This window comes from Leiobunum rupestre, chromosome 3 (assembly GCF_980474605.1).
Source record: "Leiobunum rupestre chromosome 3, qqLeiRupe1.1.hap1, whole genome shotgun sequence".
NCBI classification, from domain to species: domain Eukaryota; kingdom Metazoa; phylum Arthropoda; class Arachnida; order Opiliones; family Sclerosomatidae; genus Leiobunum; species Leiobunum rupestre.
The window spans coordinates 54,143,137-54,169,045 of NC_143386.1; the positions used below are offsets into that span (position 1 = coordinate 54,143,137).

General features: G+C 38.1%; 3 protein-coding genes across 4 annotated transcripts; all 3 read right to left on the bottom strand.

The window, feature by feature from the left end:
- Window positions 1-317: 317 nt before the first annotated feature.
- Window positions 318-22,417, bottom strand: LOC149952625 (uncharacterized). Of its 2 annotated transcripts, none has more exons than XM_090168649.1 (2): window positions 22,334-22,417; window positions 318-1,076 (listed from the first exon to the last, which is right to left on the bottom strand). In XM_090168649.1, the coding sequence occupies exons 1-2, from the start codon at window positions 22,349-22,351 to the stop codon at window positions 363-365; spliced, it is 732 nt and encodes a 243-aa protein (XP_090024775.1). In that variant the 5' UTR covers window positions 22,352-22,417; the 3' UTR covers window positions 318-362. The 2 variants fall into 2 exon arrangements, with proteins under 2 accessions (XP_090024775.1, XP_090024774.1); XM_090168648.1 differs by lacking the exon at window positions 22,334-22,417 and adding an exon at window positions 1,144-1,220 and having other exon boundaries at window positions 319-1,076.
- On the bottom strand, window positions 15,732-16,723 carry LOC149952626 (uncharacterized). Its single transcript, XM_090168654.1, has 2 exons — window positions 16,627-16,723; window positions 15,732-16,559 (listed from the first exon to the last, which is right to left on the bottom strand). The coding sequence occupies exons 1-2, from the start codon at window positions 16,672-16,674 to the stop codon at window positions 15,846-15,848; spliced, it is 762 nt and encodes a 253-aa protein (XP_090024780.1). The 5' UTR covers window positions 16,675-16,723; the 3' UTR covers window positions 15,732-15,845.
- Window positions 22,418-22,792: 375 nt separating the features above from the next.
- On the bottom strand, window positions 22,793-23,772 carry LOC149952627 (uncharacterized). The gene is made up of 2 exons (XM_090168650.1): window positions 23,620-23,772; window positions 22,793-23,552 (listed from the first exon to the last, which is right to left on the bottom strand). The coding sequence occupies exons 1-2, from the start codon at window positions 23,665-23,667 to the stop codon at window positions 22,839-22,841; spliced, it is 762 nt and encodes a 253-aa protein (XP_090024776.1). The 5' UTR covers window positions 23,668-23,772; the 3' UTR covers window positions 22,793-22,838.
- Window positions 23,773-25,909: the final 2,137 nt, after the last annotated feature.

Consider the following 25,909-nt stretch of genomic DNA (forward strand, 5'->3'; position numbering starts at 1 on the left):
ATCTGGGGTTTTTTATTTAATGTTATATCCTTAAGTTAAATTTACATGAATTTTTTCGGCTCTTTTTTTAATTACTAAGCTCACATGTAGTGAGATTTTGTAATCTATGGAAGTGAGGTTTTTTATATGGGCCAACCATGAATCTAAAATGTAACCGAAAGGAAACAGGCTAATTATTTTCGGACGTAAGTTTGGTCCACGGTTTTAAGGACGCTTTGGTTAGCGAAAGTAAGGTAGACCATTAGATAAAAGGAAATCAAGTTTAATTCGAGTGAAAATCTATTTACACATGACATAAATATTTATGGAAATAAATAGTGTTTAAAAACTAGTAACAACGCTAGAAGATGCTACATGAACTTTCACATAGCTCCGTGGAAAGTTTTCGAGACGCGGGCGACTTTGTCGTGGAATTTCTTCTCGACCAGGTCTCTGGCCACACCGAAGGAAGCCGCCTTCGACGCCTCCATGTCCGCGATCATCTTTCCTACACCCTGGACAGCTTGGATCTTAGAGTCCATCTTCGTGAAAACGGGGCCAGAGGTTTTCGCTTTATAGATTTCAGGGATGGGTTGAGTATAGGCAGACTTGGAACCCTTGACGATCTTCATTTGGGGGATGACCACGTGGTACTGTTGCAGGTTCACCTCTGGTCGGTGCACGATGAGAGTGTGGGGCACCTTGTAGACCATGGGCTTGTGCTGGACCACGGGACTGGGGATAACGAAGATGGCCTGAGGAACCCTGAAGAGGGCGGGTTTGGTCTGGACGATGGGCTTCGGAGCCTCGATGACCGGCGAAGGGATGTTGAGGATCACTTTCTTCTCCTTCAAGACATTCCCAGAGAAGGCGATGTTAGCATGAGGAACATCGTGGACTTCCGGTGCACCTTTGGGCATCTCAATTGTTGGTTGGACGAGAGACAAGGACGGTTGAGGAATGTCGAAGACGGCAGCTGGCAATTCCATTGCCTCTTCGTGAACAGTGTTCAAGGGCGGGGCCATGTCCAAGGGCAACGGGGCTGCTATTTCGACTCCATGAGCGGTCTCAACGTCGATCGATTTCTGGCCCAGAACCTGAATAACACATTCACTTTAATAAATTGGATAGAAACTAACATTTAACTCCTGTTAGTCAACTTACCGCAGAAATGATTGCCATGAAGAGAATTGAGCTGACGGTCTTGTACATCTGTCCTTTATTGGAGAAATTTATTTGAAGAGAGGAAGCTTCGATAACATCTGATACTATGAGCGTTACATTTGGGATATTTATACTCTTTCTGGTGTTTTTTATTACACTTTTGATTTTTAAGTTAAACTTGTATGATTTTTTTGGCTTTTTTATTATTAAAGAGTAAGTTGCAAATTATTTGTACCGCCTTAATATTACTTTTAAACGAAGAAATTACGTTTAAAATACCCGAATATAAAGTTTCGTTGCTTTACGTTTCGTAGATAATTAGAAATTATCGGAAAAAGCTCAGCTACGCTGAGAAAAAAGGGGATATATAGGTACACCTGAGCATTTTACTGCGGCTAAGAAGGGACAGGTATTAGTGAGGATGCTATTAATTGAAAATGCCCTAACTGACGAATAAAATAAAATTTCAGGACCATTGTACTAGATTTTAATGTAAACAATAATAAAGAGGGTTTCAATTTTACAATAAAAAATAGCTCCTTTTAAAAAGTTGTAATTTGTTATAAGTTATTTATTTTGTCTCCAAATAACACCAAACAGCTGATGTACTGTTATATTAAATGTAGTAAATTGAAATTAAAATATGTACATTGAGATACAAATTTCATTGTTTATAAAATTATAACATACACAGATGATAACTTTTTTTCATGTTGATACTTATAAATCAAAACAGCTGCTGATTCAATATTATAACCAGGCGACGAGTTGTCGCCTGGTTATATATAGGTACCTCGACTTTTAACATTAAACTCGTTGCCTTCACGCTATGGGAAAGTTAAGGGAAAAAGTAGGCGACTTGGGTGGTGGGATGCCGTTTGGTTTTTTTACTATAGTAATGTTTTCCACGCGGTTACAGGTAAAAGTGGTTGTTGTATAGTGGTAAAACTTTTAAAGGAACTCCGATTATAGTTTCATTGAGTGCCTTTGCTATATAATTTCTATTAAATGTAAATAGAAAATTTATAATTAATTTTCTAAAAATATTGAATATTTCCAGATAAATATAAATAGGTCTCAACAGATGGCGGTAGCGTTTTGGTCAGAAATTTTAACCTTGTTGTGTTAGCCTCTTTTACTGACTTTGGTCCATGAAAAATAAAATAAAATGGCGTCCATATGCGATGCATAAGCTCGAGAATCTTAAGCCTTGGACTTTTAGTAAAAAAATATGTGATATAAAAATAAGTATTTAGCGTGGTAAATTGTGGTGTAGTGGTTATAGGCGTTAAATTTCGTCGTAAAGTGGTGGGTACGAATCTAGAAAAGGCGAAGATTTTTCAATGAGTGTCATTTGGATGTTCGAATCCAATCCGTGTCAGTAGGAGTGTTTTAAATAAATATTAAATGTAATGAAATTAATATATGTGTAATTAAATTAATATAAATGTAATTAAATTAATATATATGTAATTACATTATTATAAATGTAATTAAGTTATTATAAATGTAATTCTTTGAATATTTGTATGCTCTCACTTTCAAGATAAACTTGGTGTGGCTTTGATAGCTCCTACTGGATTGGCTGCTCATAACATAGGAGGAGTTACTCTGCACCGTTTGCTAATGCTACCTGTTCAACGTGGCAGAACTGTGAAATATTACAAATTAGGTCCAGACACCTTGAAGATAATGCAGAACACACTGGGCCATTTGAAGCTACTATTAATTGATGAGTTTTTGTATGGTATCTTCGGCTTTGCTAGCTTATATCCATTTAAGATTATGTGAGATAACTGGTAAAGAACAACCGTTCGGTGGCGTTTCAATTTTGGCTTTCGTGGAGGTTTTGCAATTACAACCCGTCAAAGGGGATCCTGCATTTTCTGTGCTTACTCATAAATAAGCTCGTAAACTTATTGGCTCAGTTGGTGGATTCAATTTATTTCGTCAGTGTTTCAAATTTGATGAGTTAACAATTAATAAAAGACAGAAGGGAGACTTTGCCTACGGATAAATGTTGAGAATACTCTATAGACTGTAGGTTGGGAAGGTCACTTCTTAAGATGTTGATCTTTTGAAGACACGCCTCATTCCGAAAGCAGACAATATTGAGGAGGTTGCCAGCTATTATGATACATTGTGCAAAGAAGGTAAAAAACCTGTTTGTCTGTTATCAACCATCAAAATGTGCAATGACATAAACAGTGCTCTGCTTCAAAAATGTGGTAATCCTATTTTAGAAATATTGAGTGATGATAAGGCCAATGGGCAGCAAGAAATGCATTAAACAGTTAAAGAGCAGCTTGGGAAGCTTCACTCTTATAAATATTGGGTTGTTTTTGACCCAAATTGGGTTGTTTTTTTACCCATTGTTGGGTCAGTATTTAACCAAACAAAATATTGGGTTGTTTTAATTTTCACCCAAAAAGGTTTATTTTCATAACGCTATTTTGGGTTAAATTTATAAGTTTCCCAAATATGGATTGAACATTAGCCGAAAATATGGTTAATATATGACTAAATTTTGGGTTATAATTCAACAATTAATTGGGTTTTTTTTTACCCATTGTTGGGTCAGTATTTAACCAAACAAAATATTGGGTGGTTTTCGTTTTCACCCAAAATGGGTTATTTTAATAACGATATTTTGGGTTAAATTTATAAGTTTCCCAAAATATGGTTAATATATGACTCAATTTTGGGTTATAAATTAACAATTAATTTGGTTGCATAAAAGCATGTCTTGAAATTATAAGCCTTCCAAATTTATTCTTTGTACCTGCATGTCCTGTTAAGATTTTTTTTATGGGGATATAAAGATGCCTATCATTTGACGACTCATTCAATTTTGTTTCCACAAAAACATCCATTTATAAATTTGATCACACTTGAAAGAACATCGTAAGGCCTTGGCAATTTGCAATAAATTTAGACCTAGAAAAGTCAGGGAATTTGAAAATGTTTCCAAAAGGTCAGGGAAAAGTCAGGGAATTTGAAAATGATTCCCAATGGTCAGGGAATAGTCAGGGATATTTAAAATGGTCCAAAATAGTAAGGGAATTTTAAAATGACCCCAAAAACAAATCCGGCAAATAAATTTTTGAAAAATGTATTAAAATTACACAATTAACATTTTTCAAGATTTTACCTCGAAACATAAATTTATTTTTCAAAAATGGTCACGGAAATTTGGCAATTTAGTCAGGGAAAACCTGGAAATTTCAGGGAATTTAATTCCGGAAATTGTGTACGAACCCTGGATGGGGATAGGTGAAGCCGGAGGTTTGTACTGGCAAAAGTTAAATCTAGTGCTCCGTCAGGGCCTTGAGTCAGTGGCGAGTGAATTATCCGGTGTTGAGAAGTACCAGATGACCCCTGCCTTAAAACGAGGCCTGAATGAGCCCGCCCTGAGGGTCAGTGTGACAGCTACCCTAGATGGTGTTGTGGGCATTGAAATTTCTACACTCCGAAATAGGCGATCTAAAAACTCAGCCACACTCTTAAAAATAATGGGTTGTTTTTGACCCAAATTCGAATGTTTTTCTTACCCATTGTTGGGTCAGTACTTAACCGAACACAATAATGGGTTGTTTTAGTTTTCACCCAAAAAGGGTTATTTTCCTAACGCTATTTTGGGTTAAATTTATAAGTTACCCAAATATGCGTTGAACATTAGCTCAAAATATGGTTAATATATGACTACATTTTGGGTTATAATTTAACAATTAATTGGGGTTTTTTTTTACCCATTGTTGGGTCAGTATTTAACCAAACAAAATATTGGGTGGTTTTCGTTTTCACCCAAAATGTGTTATTTTAATAACGATATTTTGGGTTAAATTTATAAGTTACCCAAAATATGGTTAATATATGACTCAATTTTGGCTTATAAATTAACAATTATTTTTGTTTATAAATTTAATCATCGTAGGCCTTGGCAATTTGCAAGAAATTTAAACAAGGGAGCTCATTATATTCTTCCGCTGAAATATCAACACAACATAAAAAAAAATTAAAATATTGGAAAAATTTAAATTATAAATAGTAAATAAAATTAAAAATATTCTATACCTTTAGAATCAAAAATTAAGAATCCTTTCAAGCACTCATGGAAACGATGCACGATCTTGGAGGAATAAAACAAGTATACTTGTTATATGGGAACTTTAAGTTCGATAGTATGACCAAATTTTGAGTTGCTATTATATTATCTTAAGAACAACCTAATTTTGTTTAACCCAAATTTTGCGTTTCAAGATTTTCAACTACATTTGGGTTATTTTTTACTCAAAAAGTAGTTAAAAATGAAATAACCAAAATCATTTAACCCAACGTTTTTAAGAGTGTTGAGAGCAATTTATCAGTGACAGCAGGATTGGAATCCAGACTTCTGCTTTTCCTAAATGCACGTATTATGTTAAGGATAAATCTTGATATGGACAAAGGACTTGTTAATGGAGCCATGGGTACTGTAAAAGGGTTTAAAAAGAGTGCGAATGTAAATATTTCACAGTTATTGGTTTTATATGATAATCATACCATTGAAGAAAAAATTTAAAGAGTTACAGTTAATTTAGAAATTATGACAAATTTTTATGTTTCAAGAAGTCAATTTCTAGTGGTTTTGACTTATGGGGTTACTATACATGCGCTTTTATAATGTGCTTTGATAAATATAGGACCGAACGTGTTTCAAAGAGTCATTTCTTTGGATGGCCTTCATTTGCTTGATTTTGATGCGTCTAAAATATATCCTGATTGTAAAGCAATAGTTGAGTATAATCGCCTAAGAATTTAGTTTAGGCCTGATTTACCAGAAATAACCTTTAATCTAAAAAGATCAGCAAAAACAAGTTTACCCGTGTCAGTAACGGCATTTGAACAAACTGGGAATGAAATGGATTTGGGTATTGAAGCTGTTGCAAGCAATGAAGCTGGTCCCTCCAAGGCTAGAGTGCCTAAATCTGTAAGTGCTAATATTCCTAAAGATAATTCACTTTGGTTATTAAAGGATTTTTGAATAACGATAACTCCTGCTATACTATCTCCACTTTACAAGCTTTTTTCCAAATTCCAGAATTTTTCAGAAGCATTCGAGAAAAAGTTATTTCTCCAGGACCAGCAACTGTTGCATTGCTAATACAGGGTGGGGGTTGTCCGCCATAGGGCTTGTCGATAAATAAGTCCAGTTTATGACGTTTATGGGAATATAATTACAGATCTTGTCCTAGGGAAATAGATTAAACATTCGAATGCTACTGATTTATAAGTAAAAGAGGTGCAGTGAATTAGAAGTGTCTCGCCAGTGTCAGGGTGGGCAGTGTGCCGCCAGAGGGCGGTAAACGATGCCAATGAGTAATAAACACAGCTCAAAACATGTAAAGTTTAATAACAATCGTACAAGCTTATTTATTAACATTAAAAAATGAATATAAGAGCATAATTAAAAAATTAAAGTAAACAATATCTAAACGTACACAATGTTGGCGAAAGAGCTAGGCAGTTCTCAATATTCCAAATTGGTGAAAGTTCACTTTCCAATTTTGTTTATAAATATTATTTCCGCTTTGTTACGTTTGAAGGTATTATAATAACTTCACTTCTATTGTTATAAACAAAAAGGTGTAAAATCCACCCAAAAACCATTCGGTTAAAAGTTGCAAGGTTCTTTAAACAACAACGTCACGTCCTATATTACTCTAGGCCATAAAAGTAGTGAAATCAAATAACGGGCAAGATCTGTAATTATATTCCCATAAACGTCATAAACTGGACTTTTTTAACGACAAGTGATGTGCTCTGAAGTAATATGCTAGACATTGCGCGTCCTAAGTGTTTTACTGAGTTAAAATCCTTTGTACAACCATAAAACATTTCAAAGAGAATGGCTAATATTAGAATCGCATTGTATCAAATATATTATTTAAATCGAAATATATTATCTACTTTATTTAAATTTACTCTTTTACCTTAAAACCATAATTAAATAAAAGATGATAAAATACGCGAAAAAGTAGATTAGTCCATAATTAAAAGGGATAATATATCTAAATCCTAAACAAATTTGAAGAAATTAAAAAACTTACTAATAACTCGTACCGATAGGTCTTCGAGCGAATCTCGGATCAAATACATCTTCGAGTAAAAAACTACATAAAAACTAAATAAAATAGCCAGAAATTCCAACGGTAGACCGGTTTCGTTCTATTTGGAACTCATCAGTACCGTGCGGAAAATCTGGCTGGCGACTGTTATATCGAAAAGAGAAACTAAGCCTAAACATTAAAAATTTCAAAACGCGTTGCATAGCAACGGAAAGCCGAAAAAGGGGGGAGTGTGGTGGAGAATTGACGGATTTTGAAATGACGTTTTAGCGCGCGACACTACAGGTACATGTCTTGGGCACACAGCCTTCTTTGCGTGCTTTTTTGACCATAACATGTAGAGGTATTTTCACGTGCAAAATGAATTTTAAAAGCCGTCAATAGTATATACGATAAGTTAAGTTAGAAGAGAGCACCTTCTCACAGTCCATAGGTGCTCTCTTCTAACTTAACTTATCGTATATACTATTCTCCACCACACTCCCCCCTTTTTCGGCTTTCCGTTGCTATGCAACGCGTTTTGAAATTTTTAATGTTTAGGCTTACTTTCTCTTTTCGATATAACAGTCGCCAGCCAGATTTCCCGCACGGTACTGATGAGTTCCAAATAGAACGAAACCGGTCTACCGTTGGAATTTCTGGCTATTTTATTTAGTTTTTATGCAGTTTTTTACTCGAAGATCTATTTGATCCGAGATTCGCTCGAAGACCTATCGGTACGAGTTATTAGTAAGTTTTTTAATTTCTTCAAATTTGTTTAGGATTTAGATATATTATCCCTTTTAATTATGGACTAATCTACTTTTTCGCGTATTTTATCATCCTTTATTTAATTATGGTTTTAAGGTAAAAGAGTAAATTTAAATAAAGTAGATAATATATTTCGATCTAAATAATATATTTGATACAATGCGATTGTCGTGAACAGCGAAATAAAAGACGCGAACTTTTCCGACATAAAAACCGGTAAACCTTTTTCCTCTTATTTCAAAACAGAACTGGCCGTTAATTTATTTTTACACGCGCAAAATAACACCTTTTTTAACAGCAACCAAAAACTCACTTTCACGCGCGCGTGCGCTATAAAAACATTTGAAAACGAATATAGGTACATGTACTATACAAAATTACGATGTGTACAACCGAACATTCCGCCCGCCTTGAAATAACGAATTTCAAATGAGATAGTAAAAGTCCGAAAAGTTACATTTGCATACATAAATAACCCTTAGTAAACACTTTGAATACAATTAAAATCAGTCTAGTGGTAACTGGCATAATTTAACTACGGGTCTTTTCAGTGATTTGTCAGAGGTTCTGACAGTTACGACGCGAACTTGATTGTCTTGTCCTGGATGAAGTTCAGTGATTCTTGCCATTCTCCACTTGGTTGGAGGTAAATCTTCATCCTTGAGCAAGACCAAGTCGCCGACTCGTAGATTCGGTTTTGGTGTAGTCCACTTTGGACGTTGTTGAAGGCGAGAGAGGAATTCATTTCGCCAACGGTTCCAAAAGTGCTGCAGTACTTGTTGGCCCAATTGCCAACGTGACAGGCGGTTGACGTTTTCAGAAGTGAGATCGGGTTCGGGTATTGCGGTGAGCGCATCTCCGATTAGGAAATGTCCAGGTGTCAACGCATTGAAGTCGTTTGGATCCGAGCTTAACGCCGTTAAAGGACGTGAATTTAAGCAAGCTTCGATTTGGCAAAGAAGCGTTTGCATTTCTTCAAAGTTTAGAACCATGGTGCCAAGAACTCGTTTCAGATGATACTTGACGGACTTCACCCCGGCTTCCCAGAGGCCTCCAAAATGTGGCGCTGCAGGCGGGTTGAAGTGCCAATTAATTCCTTCGTCTGCGAGCCATCGTGATACTTGATCGTTGTTGTTTGTAGAGACTATGAATTTGATGAATGTTTTCATCTCTCGATCGGCTCCTGTAAAGTTGGTTCCACAGTCGCTGTAAATGTCGGCGCATTTTCCTCGTCGAGCAACAAAGCGTTTCAATGCTGCCAGAAATGCTTCGGTGGTCATGTCACTGACAAGTTCAAGATGAATTGATCTTGTGGTAAAGCAAGCGAAGACGGCAATGTATCCCTTAAACCTGAAGTGACTTCGTCCCTTCATTAGTTTATGGGTAAATGGTCCTGCGTAGTCGACTCCACACTTCAAAAATGGCCGAGCAGGATTTACTCTCGCTGGTGGTAAATCGCCCATAAGTTGCTTTACAGTGACTGCCTGCTGTCGTACACATGAAACACATCTTCTGATATGGAAACGTATGGCATCACGAAGACCGACGATCCAATAACGTTTCTGTAAGACAGAAGTTAGTAGTTGAGCACCTCCGTGAAAATGTTTCTCGTGCTCGTGTTGTATTAGAAGTTCTGTTAATTTGCTCTGTCTCGGTAACAGTGCCGGATGCCTTTGTTCGTATGGTAAGTTGGAGTGGCAAAGTCTGCCACCAACTCTAATAATCCCATCTTGATCGATGTACGGACGCATCGAAAGGATTTTACTTTTCCGTGGTAATTCCTTGTTTTGTTTAAGGCAAGCTGTCTCTTCGTTAAAACTGTTGCTTTGGACGACCCGAATCCAATGGGATAGCGCCTTTTCGTTCTCTTCCTTCGATAAAGGTCCAGTAATCCTCAATTCTGTCGCATTTCGCGAATTGAAGACAAAACGTAGAATGTAGGCGGTGATATGAATGAGTTTTTTAAGCGCTGAAAATTTGGAAAGGAGCGTGAAATCCATTTGATGATGTGTTACTAACGAAATAATTCGTCTTTCCTCGGATAAACATTCATTTGGCTCTGAGAGTTCATGTAGTTCTTGCGTTGTTGCGGCGAAAATAAGGCACTGCGGTCCATGCCACCAGAGACCATGATTTCCCAGTTCGCTAGCGGATATTCCTCGAGAAGCGCAATCTGCAGGGTTGCTGTCTCCTGAAATGTGATGCCATTGCGCTCTCGGTAGTTTCTCGTGGATTTCTGACACTCGATTGGCTACGAACGTTTTCCAACGTTGCGGTGGAGCTTTCAACCAAGCTAGGACGATTGTTGAGTCCGACCAGCAATGAACATCAGCTATATCCAATCTCAATGACTCCCTGATCAGTTGAATCAGAGAAGCCAAAAGTAATGCACCAGATAATTCCAGTCTCGGAAGTGTGATTTGTTTGAGCGGAGCGACTCTTGTTTTCGCAGCGATCAGTTGTATTTTGATTTGTCCGTTGTTATTCACCGTCTTCAGGTATACGGCAGCTGCGTACGCTTTCTCCGATGCGTCACAAAATCCATGCAGGCTAATGTCTGTAGCATTAGCTTGCGAAATGTGCCGTTGAACCGTAATGTTTTCAATTTCTGGTAAATCGGTTCGAAACGACCTCCATTTAGCTTCAAGTGGTTGGGGAAGTTGCTCATCCCAATTCAATTTTAGCTGCCACATTTCCTGTAACATCAGTTTCGCTCGAACGGTTACTGGTGCCAACAGTCCCAGAGGATCGAATATCCTTGCTGTATCCGAAAGAATCGTACGTTTAGTGATTGAACTTCTTGACGCTGGAGAAGTAACCATAAACGAGAAATTATCAGCCGAAGGAGTCCAATATAGGCCGAGAGTCTTGACTGATTCGTCGTTCTCGATGCATAGTGGCTTTTGTAAATCCTTCATGTTGGCTGGTAGTGTATCCAATAATGCAGCTTCATTCGACGCCCATTTCCTTATTTCAAATCCTGCTTGAGATGTAGCTTGAATGATTTCTGACTGAAGTCTTAAAACGTTCTCAATCGTTTCGTCTCCTGTCATTAGATCGTCCATGTAGAAGTCATTTTGTAAAGCCGAAGATGCCAACGGAAGTGTCTCTTTCACGTCATGGCCGAGTTGCTTCAAGACTTTAGTTGCTAGGTATGGCGCTGATGCGGTTCCATATGTAACCGTTAGCAAACGGTATTCGAGCAAGGGTTCGTGTGAGTTGTTTCGCCAAACAATTCTTTGAAGATCGGAGTCGTCTGGATGTACTCTAATTTGACGAAACATTTTGGCAAGGTCTGCTTTCATTACAATGCGATGTTGACGAAAGCGAATAAGGAGGTTGACCAAATCATCTTGAAGTTTTGGCCCCACTAGCAGATGATCGTTTAGGGAAACTCCAGTTGTAGATTTGGCAGAGGCGTCGAACACCACACGAACTCTCGTGGTGGTACTGTCTTCTTTGAATACCGCATGATGAGGCACGTAGTAAGATGGATTGGTTTCGATTTTTATTTCATTCGAGGGAATGAGTTCCATATGTCCAAGGGCAATGTATTCCCCCATGAACTTGCGGTACTCCTCATAGAGATTCGGGTTAACACGTAGACGTCGTTCTAAGTGAGAGAATCGACGGATTGCCATTTGTTTAGAATCTCCAAGTTTTGGTGCATCGTTTATCTTTGGTAATCGTACAGTGAATCTTCCTGTAGAGTCACGTGTATGTGATTCTTCAAAGTTCTTTTCACATTGAATTTCTGTTGGAGATAGTATTCTTCGAGGCTGGATGTCTTCTAGCTCCCAAAGATGTTTCAAATCTGCTTCCAATGTACAATGGTGGACCTTTATTTTCGAACTTCTTCCGGCCATCAGCAATGGACCGGAAACTGCCCATCCGAAAAGAGTATTAAAGGCACCTGGAAGACCTTCTTTCCCCTTGCAAATGCCATCTTGTAAGAGCTCTAGATACACGTCAGCACCTAGTAAAATATCCACTTGTCCAGGGCTATGAAAAGTTGGATCAGCAAGTGTTAAGCCTTTCAAGTGTAGACAATTTCCAGGATCGAACGGACTGTTAGGTAAATAATCCGTGACCTTTTTCAGGACGATTGCCTCGACGATGACCTCCGACGTGTTAATGATATTTGACTGAATATTCACCATGACACTGCCTTGAGAGGTGTTCATTCCGGTTGCTCCAATTCCGTCAACTGAGACGTTGAAACGTGTTCGCTTCAATCTTAGTTTCCTCGTGAATTGTTCCGTGATGAAACTGGCTTGAGAACCCGAGTCCAGAAGCGCTCGGGCTGGATAAAGTTGCTCGTCAAGTCCCTTGACTTGGACCATTGCGGTTGCCAAGATAACTTGGGTTGATCCAATTATTTCACGAGATGGGCATGAAACTACACCGGAGGTTGCCTTCGTCTTCGTCAATTCCTTCTCTTGATGTAGAAGTGTGTTATGTCGTGCGTTGCATTTCCTACAATGACCAGATTTGCAGTCATTGCTTTGATGACCGGTTCGTAAGCAATTGAAACACATGGCACTCCTCTTGACCATGTTCCAACGCTCGTCCGAAGATGCATTCAGAAAATTGGTACATTTGTATACAGAGTGTGTTTCGTTGCAAAAGTGACACGTCTCGCTCAGAGCACTCGGTCTCTGATGTAATGGAGGCTTCGACTTGATTGCAGTAGTTGTAGGCGGAGCTGCTGCTAAGGCTCTGGCCCGTTGTTCAAGAAATGTAACGAGATCCTCGAAAGTTGGTCTTTCGGTCCCCCTCAGGGAAAGTTCCCATTGTCGGCGAGATTCTGAATCCAGTTTTTCCTTTACAAGATGAAGTAGTATGGAGTCCCAATGTTGTACTGGTTCTTTGAGAACCTTGAGCGCCCTTATGCATTCGGCGGTGGTATCGATGAGCGTTCGTAAAGCGGATGAAGATTCTTGGATGACGTTAGTTTGACTGAAGAGACGTTTTACGTGTGCATCGATGATTTCCCGGGTATTGTTGAACCGATTGTTTAAGATATCCCAAGCCTCCAAATAGTTAGCGTCAGTTACCGGAATAGATTGAACGAGGAGCGCTGCTTCGTTTCGTAATGATGACTTCAAATACTGAAACTTCTGAGCTCCGGTGAGCGATTCGTTGTTGTGTACGGTGCCCGTGAAGAGATCGTGAAATGGAAGCCAATCGACGTAACCACCGCTGAATGATGGAAGTTCCAGCTTCGGTAAACGTACATCACTAGCTGGTCTGACTGGAATGTTTGCTGCTCTTTCATTCGATTCAGTGACGAGTAGGATTGTCAGATCTTCGAGTCGAGCGATTAGGGGGTTGTATTCATCTTCGTGATCCGCGAAATCGTCGTCGTCGGGATCGACATTTGCAACTACGGCATCTTGAACCTCATCCAAGTCTTTCGAAAGTTTTTCCACCTTGTCTACATACAGCTTCAAGGCGACGTCAGATAGATTCGTTGCTGTTTGACCCACCGCATTTTCAATCCTGGTGATCTGTCCCTTGATAGCTGCTCTTCTCCTCACCAGAACATCCATGATGACTTATGTTGATTCGTTTACGATCGGGATATGATCGATGGTTTAAACGGTTTCCAACGGAGAATCCACGCTAATTTTCACTGTCTCTCACGGAAAGATAGCCGATTCGATGATTAGTTGAGGAACATAATCAAGTTGACGAATGTATCCGGCTCGACGGACCAAAAAATGTCGTGAACAGCGAAATAAAAGACGCGAAATTTTCCGACATAAAAACCGGTAAACCTTTTTCCTCTTATTTCAAAACAGAACTGGCCGTTAATTTATTTTTACACGCGCAAAATAACACCTTTTTTAACAGCAACCAAAAACTCACTTTCACGCGCGCGTGCGCTATAAAAACATTTGAAAACGAATATAGGTACATGTACTATACAAAATTACGATGTGTACAACCGAACAGCGATTCTAATATTAGCCATTCTCTTTGAAATGTTTTATGGTTGTACAAAGGATTTTATCTCAGTAAAACACTTAGGACGCGCAAGGTCTAGCATATTACTTCAGAGCACATCACTTGTCGATAAATAAGTCCAGTTTATGACGTTTATGGGAACATAATTACAGATCTTGCCCGTTATTTGATTTCACTACTTTTATGGCCTAAAGTAATATAGGACGTGACGTTTTTGTTTAAAGGACCTTGCAATTTTTAACCGAATGGTTTTTGGGTGGATTTTACGCCTTTTTGTTTATAACAATAGCAGTGAAGTGATTATAATACCTTCAAACGTAACAAAGCGGAAATAATATTTATAAACAAAATTGGAAAGTGAACTTTTACCTATTTGGAATATTGAGAACTGCCTAGCTCTTTCGCCAGCATTGTGTACGTTTAGATATTGTTTACTTTAATTTTTTGAAAACGTGACGTCATTATGCTCTTTAATTATTTTTTTCATGGTTATAAATAGGCTTGTACGATTGTTATTAAACTTTACACGTTTTGTACTGTGTTTATGGTTGCGTTCAGTAACCGTCCACAAACTCAACGTTGAATGCGCATTCTCTACTGTACGACTTTTTTCATTTCCGGCCTTGATTGCAATCGAATAGCTATAGAAATAAGCGGCTGGAAGAGCCGGTTATTTTATTGATAACGCAAACGTGACGTCACAGCACGCGGGAAGGCTAGTTGCAGACGACAGGACAGACAATATTTGATAAAATTTACAACAATCGTAAAAAAGCGTTCAACAGACGTGGCGTCACGATTGCAAACGGAGATCAACGGTTAATCAACAATTTCCCCTCCGTTGAGCGTCACTGAACGCGGCCTATTACTCATTGGCATGGTTTACCGCCCTCTAGCGGCACACTGCCCACCCTGACACTGGCGAGACACTTCAAACTCACTGCACCTCTTTCACTTAGAAGCAACCTTAAATCAGTAGCATTCGAATGTTTAATCTATTTCTGTAATTATATTCCCATAAACGTCATAAACTGGACTTATTTATCGACAAGACCTATGGCGGACAACCACCACCCTGACACTCGCAAGACTATTGTTGTCGAACTCAGCACCCCTTTTAACCTACAATCCACCTATAAATATGTTGCATACATAGTTTCCAAGTACATCCGTCATAGCGGGCAATTTAACCTTTAAGACTATTTTTTCGAACATAGCGCCACGGTTTCACCTAGAATCAACCCTCAGGGGTTTTGTATTATTTTTTGAAATCGCTGGTCACTCCGGTTTAGTACTTCTTATGTGTATATTACTCAATGGATTCGTTAGCGACTCGCTTAACTGTACATTTGTCGCCGTAGCTCAAGAACTATATCATATATGAACTTCTTCTTTGGAAGGACACAATGGGAGCTTAATATAAAACTGTATACCAAATTGCTTTTAAATCGGTTCAGTAGTTTTTGCTGTAGATTGGTCTGCGAGGAGAAGATGGAAGAAGAAGAAAAATTAAGCCTTACTTTGCCCCATTACTACCCCTCAACCCTATTCGATGGAATTCGTATATGTTTGTCGCGTGCCTGTAACCTTTCAAACGATGCATCACTTGTTTTGATACGACCTATAGTTTTTGAGTTACGAGGGGGTAAAATCGGCTTCATTCTGACTCGAGATACTATAGCAAGTGCTCGGGTAGATGCTCTATTCTGTACCCGAACCTTGCATAGGGACTACCGTCCCTTTTGATTAAGTACATAACTCTTCCATTTAAAAATCGTTTTTTTATTTGTACGTGGCTATTTACATATGACATAAATATTTACAGCAATAAATACTAGGTTCTAAAATTGAATAACAAAAGTTTAAAGGCTAATTTTAAACCTCCCCGTGTAATGTCTTCGAGACGCGGGCGACTTTGTCGTGGAATTTCTTCTCGACTAGGTCTCTGGCCACTCCGAAGGAAGCCGCCTTGGATGCTTCCATGTCCGCGATCATCTTACTAAAGCCATGAACAGCTTGGAGCTTAGAATCCACCTTCGTGAAAACGGGGCCAGAGGTTTTCGCTTTATAGATTTCAGGGATGGGTTGAGTATAGGCAGACTTGGAACCCTTGACGATCTTCATTTGGGGGATGACCACGTGGTACTGTTGCAGGTTCACCTCTGGCCGGTGCACGATGAGAGTGTGGGGCACCTTGTAGACCATGGGCTTGTGCTGGACCACGGGACTGGGGATAACGAAGATGGCCTGAGGAACCCTGAAGAGGGCGGGTTTGGTCTGGACGATGGGCTTCGGAGCCTCGATGACCGGCGAAGGGATGTTGAGGATCACTTTCTTCTCCTTCAAGACATTCCCAGAGAAGCCGATGTTGGCGTGAGGAACATCATGGACTTCCGGTGCGCCTTTTGGCATCTCAATTGTTGGTTGGACGAGAGACAAGGACGGCTGAGGGATGTCGAAGACGACATCTGGGAATTCCATAGTCTGTTGGTGAACAGTACTCAAGGGTGGGGCCATGTCCAAGGGCAACGGGGCTGCTATTTCGACCCCATGTGGAGAATCAACGACGATCGATTTCTGGCCCAGAACCTGAAAACATTTATATTTTTATAAATTTGATATCAAACATTATTTAAACTGCTATTAGTTGACTTACCGCAGAAGCTATTACCACGAAAAGAATTAAACTGACCGTCTTGTACATCTTCGCTGTACTTAGTGAGTTGTAGTTGAACAGATGAAGCTCCGATAATTTCTGATACGAAGGATGCTACAGTTGGGATATTTATTCTCTTTCTGGATTTTTTTATTTCATGTGTGTTTGTATTTTTTATTGGTTTTTAAGTTAAAATTACATGACATTTTTCAGCTTTGTTTGATAACTAACGAAAAATTGTTTATAAGAGCGATAAGAATTAAATGTTAACATAAGTCACATAATAACCGGTAACGTGTTACAAAGATTATCCGTAAATGTTTTGCTACTAAAATTCAATGAACAGTCGCTGAAGAAAGTTTCCGAGCACTGTTTTATTTATGTTTTGGCTTCTATCGGTGGTACATTAAAGAGCAAGATATCTTTTTAAAGGTCTTTTTTAAGTACGATAAAATTATTTCTCAAATCCATGTACTTTTAATGAATTTTCAAAATTGGCACAAAGAAATTTGTATCATTAACCGCAATAAATCCGTCTTAATATTCTGAAAAGTAATCCTTAAGAATTTTCGAAATCGGTTTAGCCGCTTCAAAGCAACGGTCGAAAATGTCCAAAATCACTTCTTTCTGCAACTTTGAGAGTCAGTTTAAAGTTTTAGTTTGGCACTTTCAAAGATAATATGGCCCTCGTACCCTAGATTCGAAATAACTGCCTCGAGCTGACCCACTTCCTGCCGGAACTCCGAAAACATTAGCTCCATAGTTACCATAGTAACCATTTAAAAATAAGACCATGGCCAATTTTGATGAAGCGCTATTCGCGCAACCGCGTGTCACCAAAGATGGCCGTACTAGGACAATACAGCGACCGATGGAGGCCAATTTTTCAGAGGTCACGTGCCGGAAGTAGGTATACTCGTCGTTATTAAACCATAAACCAGAAAGCTGTCAGAATTCGAATCTAGTTCTATATTATCTTTCTCACTATCGAAATGTTATGCTAATTATCTGGTGATGGTTTCTTTTAGTAATGGGACTCTTTGACCTATTTTATTTATCTGTGTTATTGAAACTCTGGACCAAAAACCGTTATAACCAAAAATTCTATTATTTTTTATTTTTTGTAAAATATTGGTCTTAGCAGTCAAACAAAGTTACTAATTATTTTATTGCTGGGTGAATAGTACTTTTAGCATAACGAGAAGAATATCGAATACCCCAAAATTGTCTAATCGAATACCGAGGCCAATAGTAGATTTTTAACCAAATGTCGAATAGCTAGGCCTAATGCAAATTATACCTTCTCGAATATTCGTCGAATAATATGTCGAATATTCGTCGAATATAGGTTTAGTTTTGGTCAAATAACAAGTCTAATAGTCGAAATATTTATAATTTTAAAATCTTAATTGTAGAACTGAATTATCTATGACGTAAATAAAAAACTAAAAAGTATCTGCTCAGAGCGAACTAACCAATGACGCACGTACTTACATAAAGAAGTATATTATAGATTCGTTTATTTGAATGTTACCAGGCGCCGCCATATTAGCCGTCAACCGCCAAGTGAGAGCTCTACCTTAGAAATTTCTTCCCCCAAAACGGGTTTTGGCTTCACTCTCCCCATAGAGAGCTACGCGGTGGCCAAGACCGATTGGGAGGCCGAATATTAACCGAATAATCACTGAAGATTTACCGAATAATAGAAATGTTATTCGAATATCTAGACGGTCATTCGTCTGGATATTCGACGGAATTATTCGGTGAAGTCGGTTATTCGCTCAGCCTTAAATTAAGGAAAAGAACCTTAAACGAGGTTTTTTATTATTATCAGAATTTTATTAATAGGTTTTTGGTAGCTTTCAACTGCATTTTTTATGTTTACGAGTAACGAATAAAAAATTTCAACACAGCCTTGGGTGTTTTTAGAACTGAAATAAAAATAGTTTTCTTAAACTGGGGTCGTGGCGTCAATTTTAAACAAGGGTTTTAACATGTTTTAATGAATAAAACTCTATGTGTTTAAAACGATTGAATCAAACCGTTTTAAACATGATGTTTTTCAAGGAAGATTTTACAGAAGTTTATTTTAGGTATTGAGGAAAATCAGAGAAAAATTAATCGATTGGTGCATTGCTATGGCGAAAAGTAAGGTAAAGGACTTGATACTAAAGAGTTACATTCAAAGGTCTGCTTCTTATTTAAGCCTCTATATACACGTATTACTTAATTGAACTCCAGAGATTCTGGGTTTCGTTATAATAAATTTCACGAAGTCTTTCGTAACTTTGTGAAGTACATCATAGCAGTGTTGGCCGCTCCTCTCATCGTGAGCGGATTTGTTATTATGAGCAAAAATGAGCGGTAAAATATATTTTTAAAAGAGCGCAAAACAAAAATGAGAGGAGTGGCAATTTTACAGCTCAAAAAAAGAGTGGAAAGAGAGGAGCGAAAATTTTACCGCTCAAAAAAAGAGCGGAAAGAGGAGTGCTGATTTAACCGCTCAAAAAAGAGCGGAAAAAGAGGAGCGAAAAATATACCGCTCAAAAAAGAGCGCAAAGAGAGGAGTGCTGATTTTACCGCTCAAAAAAGAGCGCAAAGAGAGGAGCGAAAATTATACCGCTCAAAAAAGAGCGGAAAAAGAGGAGCGAAAATTTTGCCACTCAAAAAAAAAGAGCGGAAAAAGAGGAGCGCCGATTTTACCACTCAAAAAAGAGCGGAAAAAGAGGAACGAAAATTATACCGCTCAAAAAAGAGCGCAAAGAGAGGAGTGCTGATTTTACCGCTCAAAAAAGAGTGGAAAGAGAGGAGCGAAAATTACCCCGCTCAAAAAAGAGCGGAAAGAGAGGAGCGAAAAATATACCGCTCAAAAAAGAGCGCAAAGAGAGGAGCGAAAATTATACCGCTCAAAAAAGAGCGGAAAGAAAGGAGCGAAAATTTTATCGCTCAAAAAGAGAGCGGAAAGAGAGGAGCGAAAATTAAACCGCTCAAAAAGTGTGCGGAAAGACAGGAGCGAAAATTATACCGCTCAAAAAGAGCGGAAAGAGAGGAGTGAAAATTTTGTCGCTCAAAAAGAGAGCGCAAAGAAAGGAGCGAAAATTATACCGCTCAAAAAAGAGCGCAAAGATGGGAGCGAAAATTATACCGATCAAAAAAGAGCGGAAAGAGAGGAGTGAAAATTTTATCGCTCAAAAAGAGAGCGCAAAGAGAGGAGCGAAAATTATACCGCTCAAAAAAGAGCGGAAAGAGAGGAGCGAAAATTTTATCGCTCAAAAAAGAGCGGAAAGAGAGGAGCGAAAATTTTATCGCTCAAAAAGAGAGCGGAAAGAGAGGAGCGAAAATTAAACCGCTCAAAAAGTGTGCGGAAAGACAGGAGCGAAAATTATACCGCTCAAAAAAGAGCGGAAAGAGAGGAGTGAAAATTTTGTCGCTCAAAAAGAGAGCGCAAAGAGAGGAGCGAAAATTATACCGCTCAAAAAAGAGCGCAAAGATGGGAGCGAAAATTATACCGATCAAAAAAGAGCGGAAAGAGAGGAGTGAAAATTTTATCGCTCAAAAAAGAGCGCAAAGAGAGGAGCGAAAATTATACCGCTCAAAAAAAGAGCGGAAAGAGAGTAGTAAAAATTTTACCACTCAAAAAGACGTGCGTGTGAGCGGCTCTTCGACGAAAATGCCCAACACTGAGTACATGTAATATAGTTTTCTATACGCCACCTGTTGGTGCATTTCGATAGTCACATGGTGTAGAATTTTCACGATGGCATAAAATTTAAAAATTATAGATACTAGCAGAAGATTGTAGTATAAGCATTTCGGGCGGGAGGTAGTATCTAATTTAACTTCTCGATTTCCAATTTACATCCTTTTGACGAGTTGTGACTCGCAGTCGTCCAAATTAAATTAGACCAAACAAAGTAAGTCAAAAATAGTAAGTCCATAAATAAAAATTTTCCTTTTTCCAGCGCCTTTACGTGATAATTAATTCGAAAAGGAGAGTTATATAAGAAGGTCTTGATTTAGATAATACGTCAAGACTAGCAAACAACAGTAGGATCTACATTTTCAAAACAAAGAAATACAAGTTGGCAAGCCAAAATATACCTCTCCTCGGAAGAATTGTCCCTAGTGGTATTAATCTCTCGAGATAGCCCTTAAAGATATATCTCCGCAATTCAGAGTTATTTACTAAAAACGTAATCCCGGTTCAATCCCGCACGGTATACAATTTAATTATAATTTAAATAATTGAGACGAAACAACCGAGTTTAATTTATTCAGAATATTATAAATTAAGTAGTTACAACAGTGAGTTAGACGAACTAGAACAACGCACAATTGAATTTAACCCTATTTACAAAACAAGTGTATCAGTTAAATGTAATACGAGGCAAATTTTAATGAAAGAAATATCTACAGAGGGTATTATAACGACCGTTCGCTTTTTGGTTAATAATTTTCCAATTTCAATTAAAAATCTTGCGGCATAAAACAATGCAGAAATAATAACTTACCTGCAAAAAAAATGTTTTGCCATACAACTGTATTTTAAGTGCCTTCCAAGAAATGTTGCCATACACATTAATTTTCAGTGCCAACCAAATAACAATACCGAAAAAACCCAATATAAACTATTTCACAAAAACATTATCAACAAAACAATATCACCCAAAAGCTTAATACAACCAAAAAATTAAAATATGCAAAAAACGTAATCGACCAAACTTCGGAGCCAAAACCACCAATAGAAAGATATATAATAACCCAGACGATCAGGGCTCAGAACAAAAATATGCAAAATAAAAAAAATATAATAATAACCTAATCGATTAGGCTTCATAGGCAAAATAACCAATAGAAAAATATAAAATAACCCAATCTATCAGGCGTCAAAGGCAAAAGAACGAATAGAAAAATATATAATAAAAACCCAATCGAATAGAAAAATATAATAAACACCCAATCGAATAGAAAAATATAATAAAAACCCAATCGATCAAGCTTCAGAGACAAAATAACGAATAGAAAAATATAATAAAAACCCAATCGATCAAGCTCTAGAGGCAAAATAACGAATAGAGAAATATATAGTTATAGCCCAATCGATCAAGCTCCAGAGGCAAAATAACGAATAGAAAAATATCCAAACACCTACACCAATAGAAAAATTAATAGCAAAAAGCCAAACACCTTACCTTTGACAAAGAACAGAAAAGGCACTTTTTTTTTATTCAAAGAAGAAAGGGCTGAATTGAGTCTGAGAAGACCGCGAGCCCGGCGAAGACACCATCTGATTAATCAGGGCGAGATATGTGTAACGGCCACGCCATCGGGGGGATACGTGGGGACAGGGGTGGGGACACCCGTGGCGGAAGTATTCCGACCACCCGTTGGGGGATTGGTGGTCGTCCTCACACGGCCATCCACAAACTCTGCCTTTTATTATTTCAATGGTAAAATTTAATATTTTGTTTTGTCAAAAACATTTTTCGTTGCCATGGCAAAACGGTTGCCCATTGAATAAATTCCCTTTAGGATTTTTCATGATACATGAAGAGCTACCAATCCCCCGAGTTTGAATAAAATCGGTGGGTTATACTTCGGGATGTCTCCTTGTTAGTTGGTTGTCGTTTCGGTTCCTGAACAACACATTTACTTTAATAAATTTTATAGAAACTAACATTTAACTGAAGACTGTTAGGAAACTTACCACAGAAGCCATTGTCATGAAGAAAATTCAGATGACGGCCTTGTTCATCTTCGCTTTACTTAGTTAATTGTAGTTAAAGAGGGGTAGGGGGGCTCCGATAACTGCCGATATTGTAAGCTTTACATTTGGGATATTTATACTCCATCTGGGGTTTTTTATTTAATGTTTTATCCTTAAGTTAAATTTACATGAATTTTTTCGGCTCTTTTTTTAATTACTAAGCTCACATGTAGTGAGATTTTGTAATCTATGGAAGTGAGGTTTTTTATATGGGCCAACCATGAATCTAAAATGTAACCGAAAGGAAACAGGCTAATTATTTTCGGACGTAAGTTTGGTCCACGGTTTTAAGGACGCTTTGGTTAGCGAAAGTAAGGTAGACCATTAGATAAAAGGAAATCAAGTTTAATTCGAGTGAAAATCTATTTACACATGACATAAATATTTATGGAAATAAATAGTGTTTAAAAACTAGTAACAACGCTAGAAGATGCTACATGAACTTTCACATAGCTCCGTGGAAAGTTTTCGAGACGCGGGCGACTTTGTCGTGGAATTTCTTCTCGACCAGGTCTCTGGCCACACCGAAGGAAGCCGCCTTCGACGCCTCCATGTCCGCGATCATCTTTCCTACACCCTGGACAGCTTGGATCTTAGAGTCCATCTTCGTGAAAACGGGGCCAGAGGTTTTCGCTTTATAGATTTCAGGGATGGGTTGAGTATAGGCAGACTTGGAACCCTTGACGATCTTCATTTGGGGGATGACCACGTGGTACTGTTGCAGGTTCACCTCTGGTCGGTGCACGATGAGAGTGTGGGGCACCTTGTAGACCATGGGCTTGTGCTGGACCACGGGACTGGGGATAACGAAGATGGCCTGAGGAACCCTGAAGAGGGCGGGTTTGGTCTGGACGATGGGCTTCGGAGCCTCGATGACCGGCGAAGGGATGTTGAGGATCACTTTCTTCTCCTTCAAGACATTCCCAGAGAAGGCGATGTTAGCATGAGGAACATCGTGGACTTCCGGTGCACCTTTGGGCATCTCAATTGTTGGTTGGACGAGAGACAAGGACGGTTGAGGAATGTCGAAGACGGCAGCTGGCAATTCCATTGCCTCTTCGTGAACAGTGTTCAAGGGCGGGGCCATGTCCAAGGGCAACGGGGCTGCTATTTCGATTCCATGAGCGGTCTCAACGTCGATCGATTTCTGGCCCAGAACCTGAACAACACATTTACTTTAATAAATTGGATAGAAACTAACACTTAACTCCTGTTAGTCAACTTACCGCAGAAATGATTGCCGTGAAGAGAATTGAGCTGACGGTCTTGTACATCTTTGCTTTATTGGGGAAATTTATTTGAAGAGAGGAAGCTCCAATAACTTCTGATACTGTAAGCGTTACATTTGGGATATTTATACTCTTTCTGGTGTTTTTTATTACACTTTTGATTTTTAAGTTAAACTTGTATGATTTTTTTGGCTTTTTTATTATTAAAGAGTAAGTTGCAAATTATTCGTTACCACCTTAATATTACTTTTAAACGAAGAAATTACGTTTAAAATACCCGAATATAAAGTTTCGTTGCTTTACGTTTCGTAGATAATTAGAAATTATCGGAAAAAGTTCAGCTACGCTGAGCAAAAAGGGGATATATATAGGGGATATATAGCATTTTACTGCGGCTAAGAAGGGACAGGTATTAGTGAGTATGGTATTAATTGAAAACGCCCTAACTGACATCGTACCTAATGACATCTTATTTAGTGACATTGCCCTTAGTAGAATCGTTCCTAGTGGTATCGCCCTAAATGGCATATCGTACCTGTGGCCTTGCCCTAAGTGGAATTGTACCTTATCTGTTACTGAAGTCTGGTGTGTATTGAAAGGGGAGGTTGTGCTTTTCAGCCTATATATCACGGCCTTTACAAACTAAGGGGCCTGCCACTTAAGTAAAAAATGTACACCAGATTTTTGATTATCAAAGATTTCCTTTGATTTCAAAAGATTTCGTTGATTCTCGAAGATTTTCCGATTACAAAAAAATCTGTGATTGAAAAAATTTCCACAAAGATTTCCGTATTATTTTTTGTTTTACCTAGATTTCTTTGATTTTTTTGTGATTACCAAAGATTTCCCGTGATTTTTTTGATTTTCAACGATTTCTTTAGTTTATAAATAATCTTTAATTCCCATCTAAACCATGATTTCTTCGATTTTTGTCGTATTTCTAAATATTCTTAGATTTCTTTTGATTTTTTAAATTTCGGAAATAATATTTGATTTTTTTTTTTCAAATGTTTTGAAGGGCTTCTATATCTAAGCTTATTGATTTTTAACGATTTTCAATTTCTATATGTATATTTTTTAATACTTTTTCATTATTCTTATTCTTACCAATGATTAGTCGCTCTTACCTTTCATTTCATTACCTTGGATTACTTGTGATTTTTTAGCTTAGTGTCACCCGAGTGTCAACTAGTGCGCGTAACACCACGACAATCCAAATTGTTGTGTCCGAATATCTTATGTGCGCCAAAATATTAACGTAATGACGCGTGCTAGTGGAAACCAAGCTTTATACTCTCCACGAAATTCATTCTACCGGTCTAAAATTTTCTCATAAAATATCACAAGCTAATAATTGTTACAAATTTTAATCTTGATTGAAATTTAAATATGAATTGGTACAAAACTTGTAAAGTAGTCTTAAACAAGTTTAGCTTAATTACTGCCGATTCTTTAACCAAATTACTTTAAACTATTATTTGCTAAATGGTAAATTTAATAGCGAAAAATATATTTGTCTCATTTAACCATTTGGTTTAATTTCTCCAATGTGGTTTTACTAACGAACAAATCGTTTCCCATAATTTCGGGACGATTAATAGTATACGCGTGGTATTGAATATCATAAAATCCGTGACCTTGATTTTCTGCGTTACGTAAAATACCACTAGATTCCCAAAAGAACCAGTTACACAGTACACCCATACCCTTCGCATTTTTAGATGGAGGCTTAATGGGCACTGAGTTCAAAGTATATTCCCTGGATTTTCCAACACCCTTTCAGTAGGAAAAATGTAGTACGAGTCCACTTGGCACAATTTTTCGGTTTTCTTTCCAAAATATTGGTTATTCTGAAACGTTTAATATTTTTTCTTTGCGGAATGGTTCTAAAAGGGGAAAATTGGACGTGCAACTAGATTTTTTATTATTAACAATATTTGATGTATCTGCTTTTTGCGTCACTCGCTTTAAACGATCACTACTTAGTTTTTGATCTCCTGTACTTAACAGCCAGCATAACGAAGATTTCTTGCCATTATATATATAGCCCATTCCCGCTATAAGAAAGAATCTAAACAAAGCTACTGCGCTCCTCTTTTAGTATTACATCTGCCCGAGTTCCTGCGTTTGGCTACATCCTTATTGATAACTTAACCGGACAATAGTTGAAGAAAAACGTGGTCAAGAAAGAATGCGGCTTACGGGTATTTCCCTCGCTATTTCCATTTCTCGAGTTGGAAGCCAACAATAGCGAACAAAAAGAGATCAAGTGTCTAAGAAGCCACTT

What these genes read in the sequence shown, in the direction of transcription:
- LOC149952625 (XM_090168648.1), bottom strand. Translation starts at nt 1,191, where the DNA reads ATGTACAAGACCGTCAGCTCAATTCTCTTCATGGCAATCATTTCTGCG. An exon ending in TCATGGCAATCATTTCTGCG is followed by an intron (nt 1,077 to 1,143) that starts GTAAGTTGACTA and finishes TGTGTTATTCAG; the next exon opens with GTTCTGGGCCAGAAATCGAT.
- LOC149952626 (XM_090168654.1), bottom strand. Translation starts at nt 16,674, where the DNA reads ATGTACAAGACGGTCAGTTTAATTCTTTTCGTGGTAATAGCTTCTGCG. An exon ending in TCGTGGTAATAGCTTCTGCG is followed by an intron (nt 16,560 to 16,626) that starts GTAAGTCAACTA and finishes AAATGTTTTCAG; the next exon opens with GTTCTGGGCCAGAAATCGAT.
- LOC149952627 (XM_090168650.1), bottom strand. Translation starts at nt 23,667, where the DNA reads ATGTACAAGACCGTCAGCTCAATTCTCTTCACGGCAATCATTTCTGCG. An exon ending in TCACGGCAATCATTTCTGCG is followed by an intron (nt 23,553 to 23,619) that starts GTAAGTTGACTA and finishes TGTGTTGTTCAG; the next exon opens with GTTCTGGGCCAGAAATCGAT.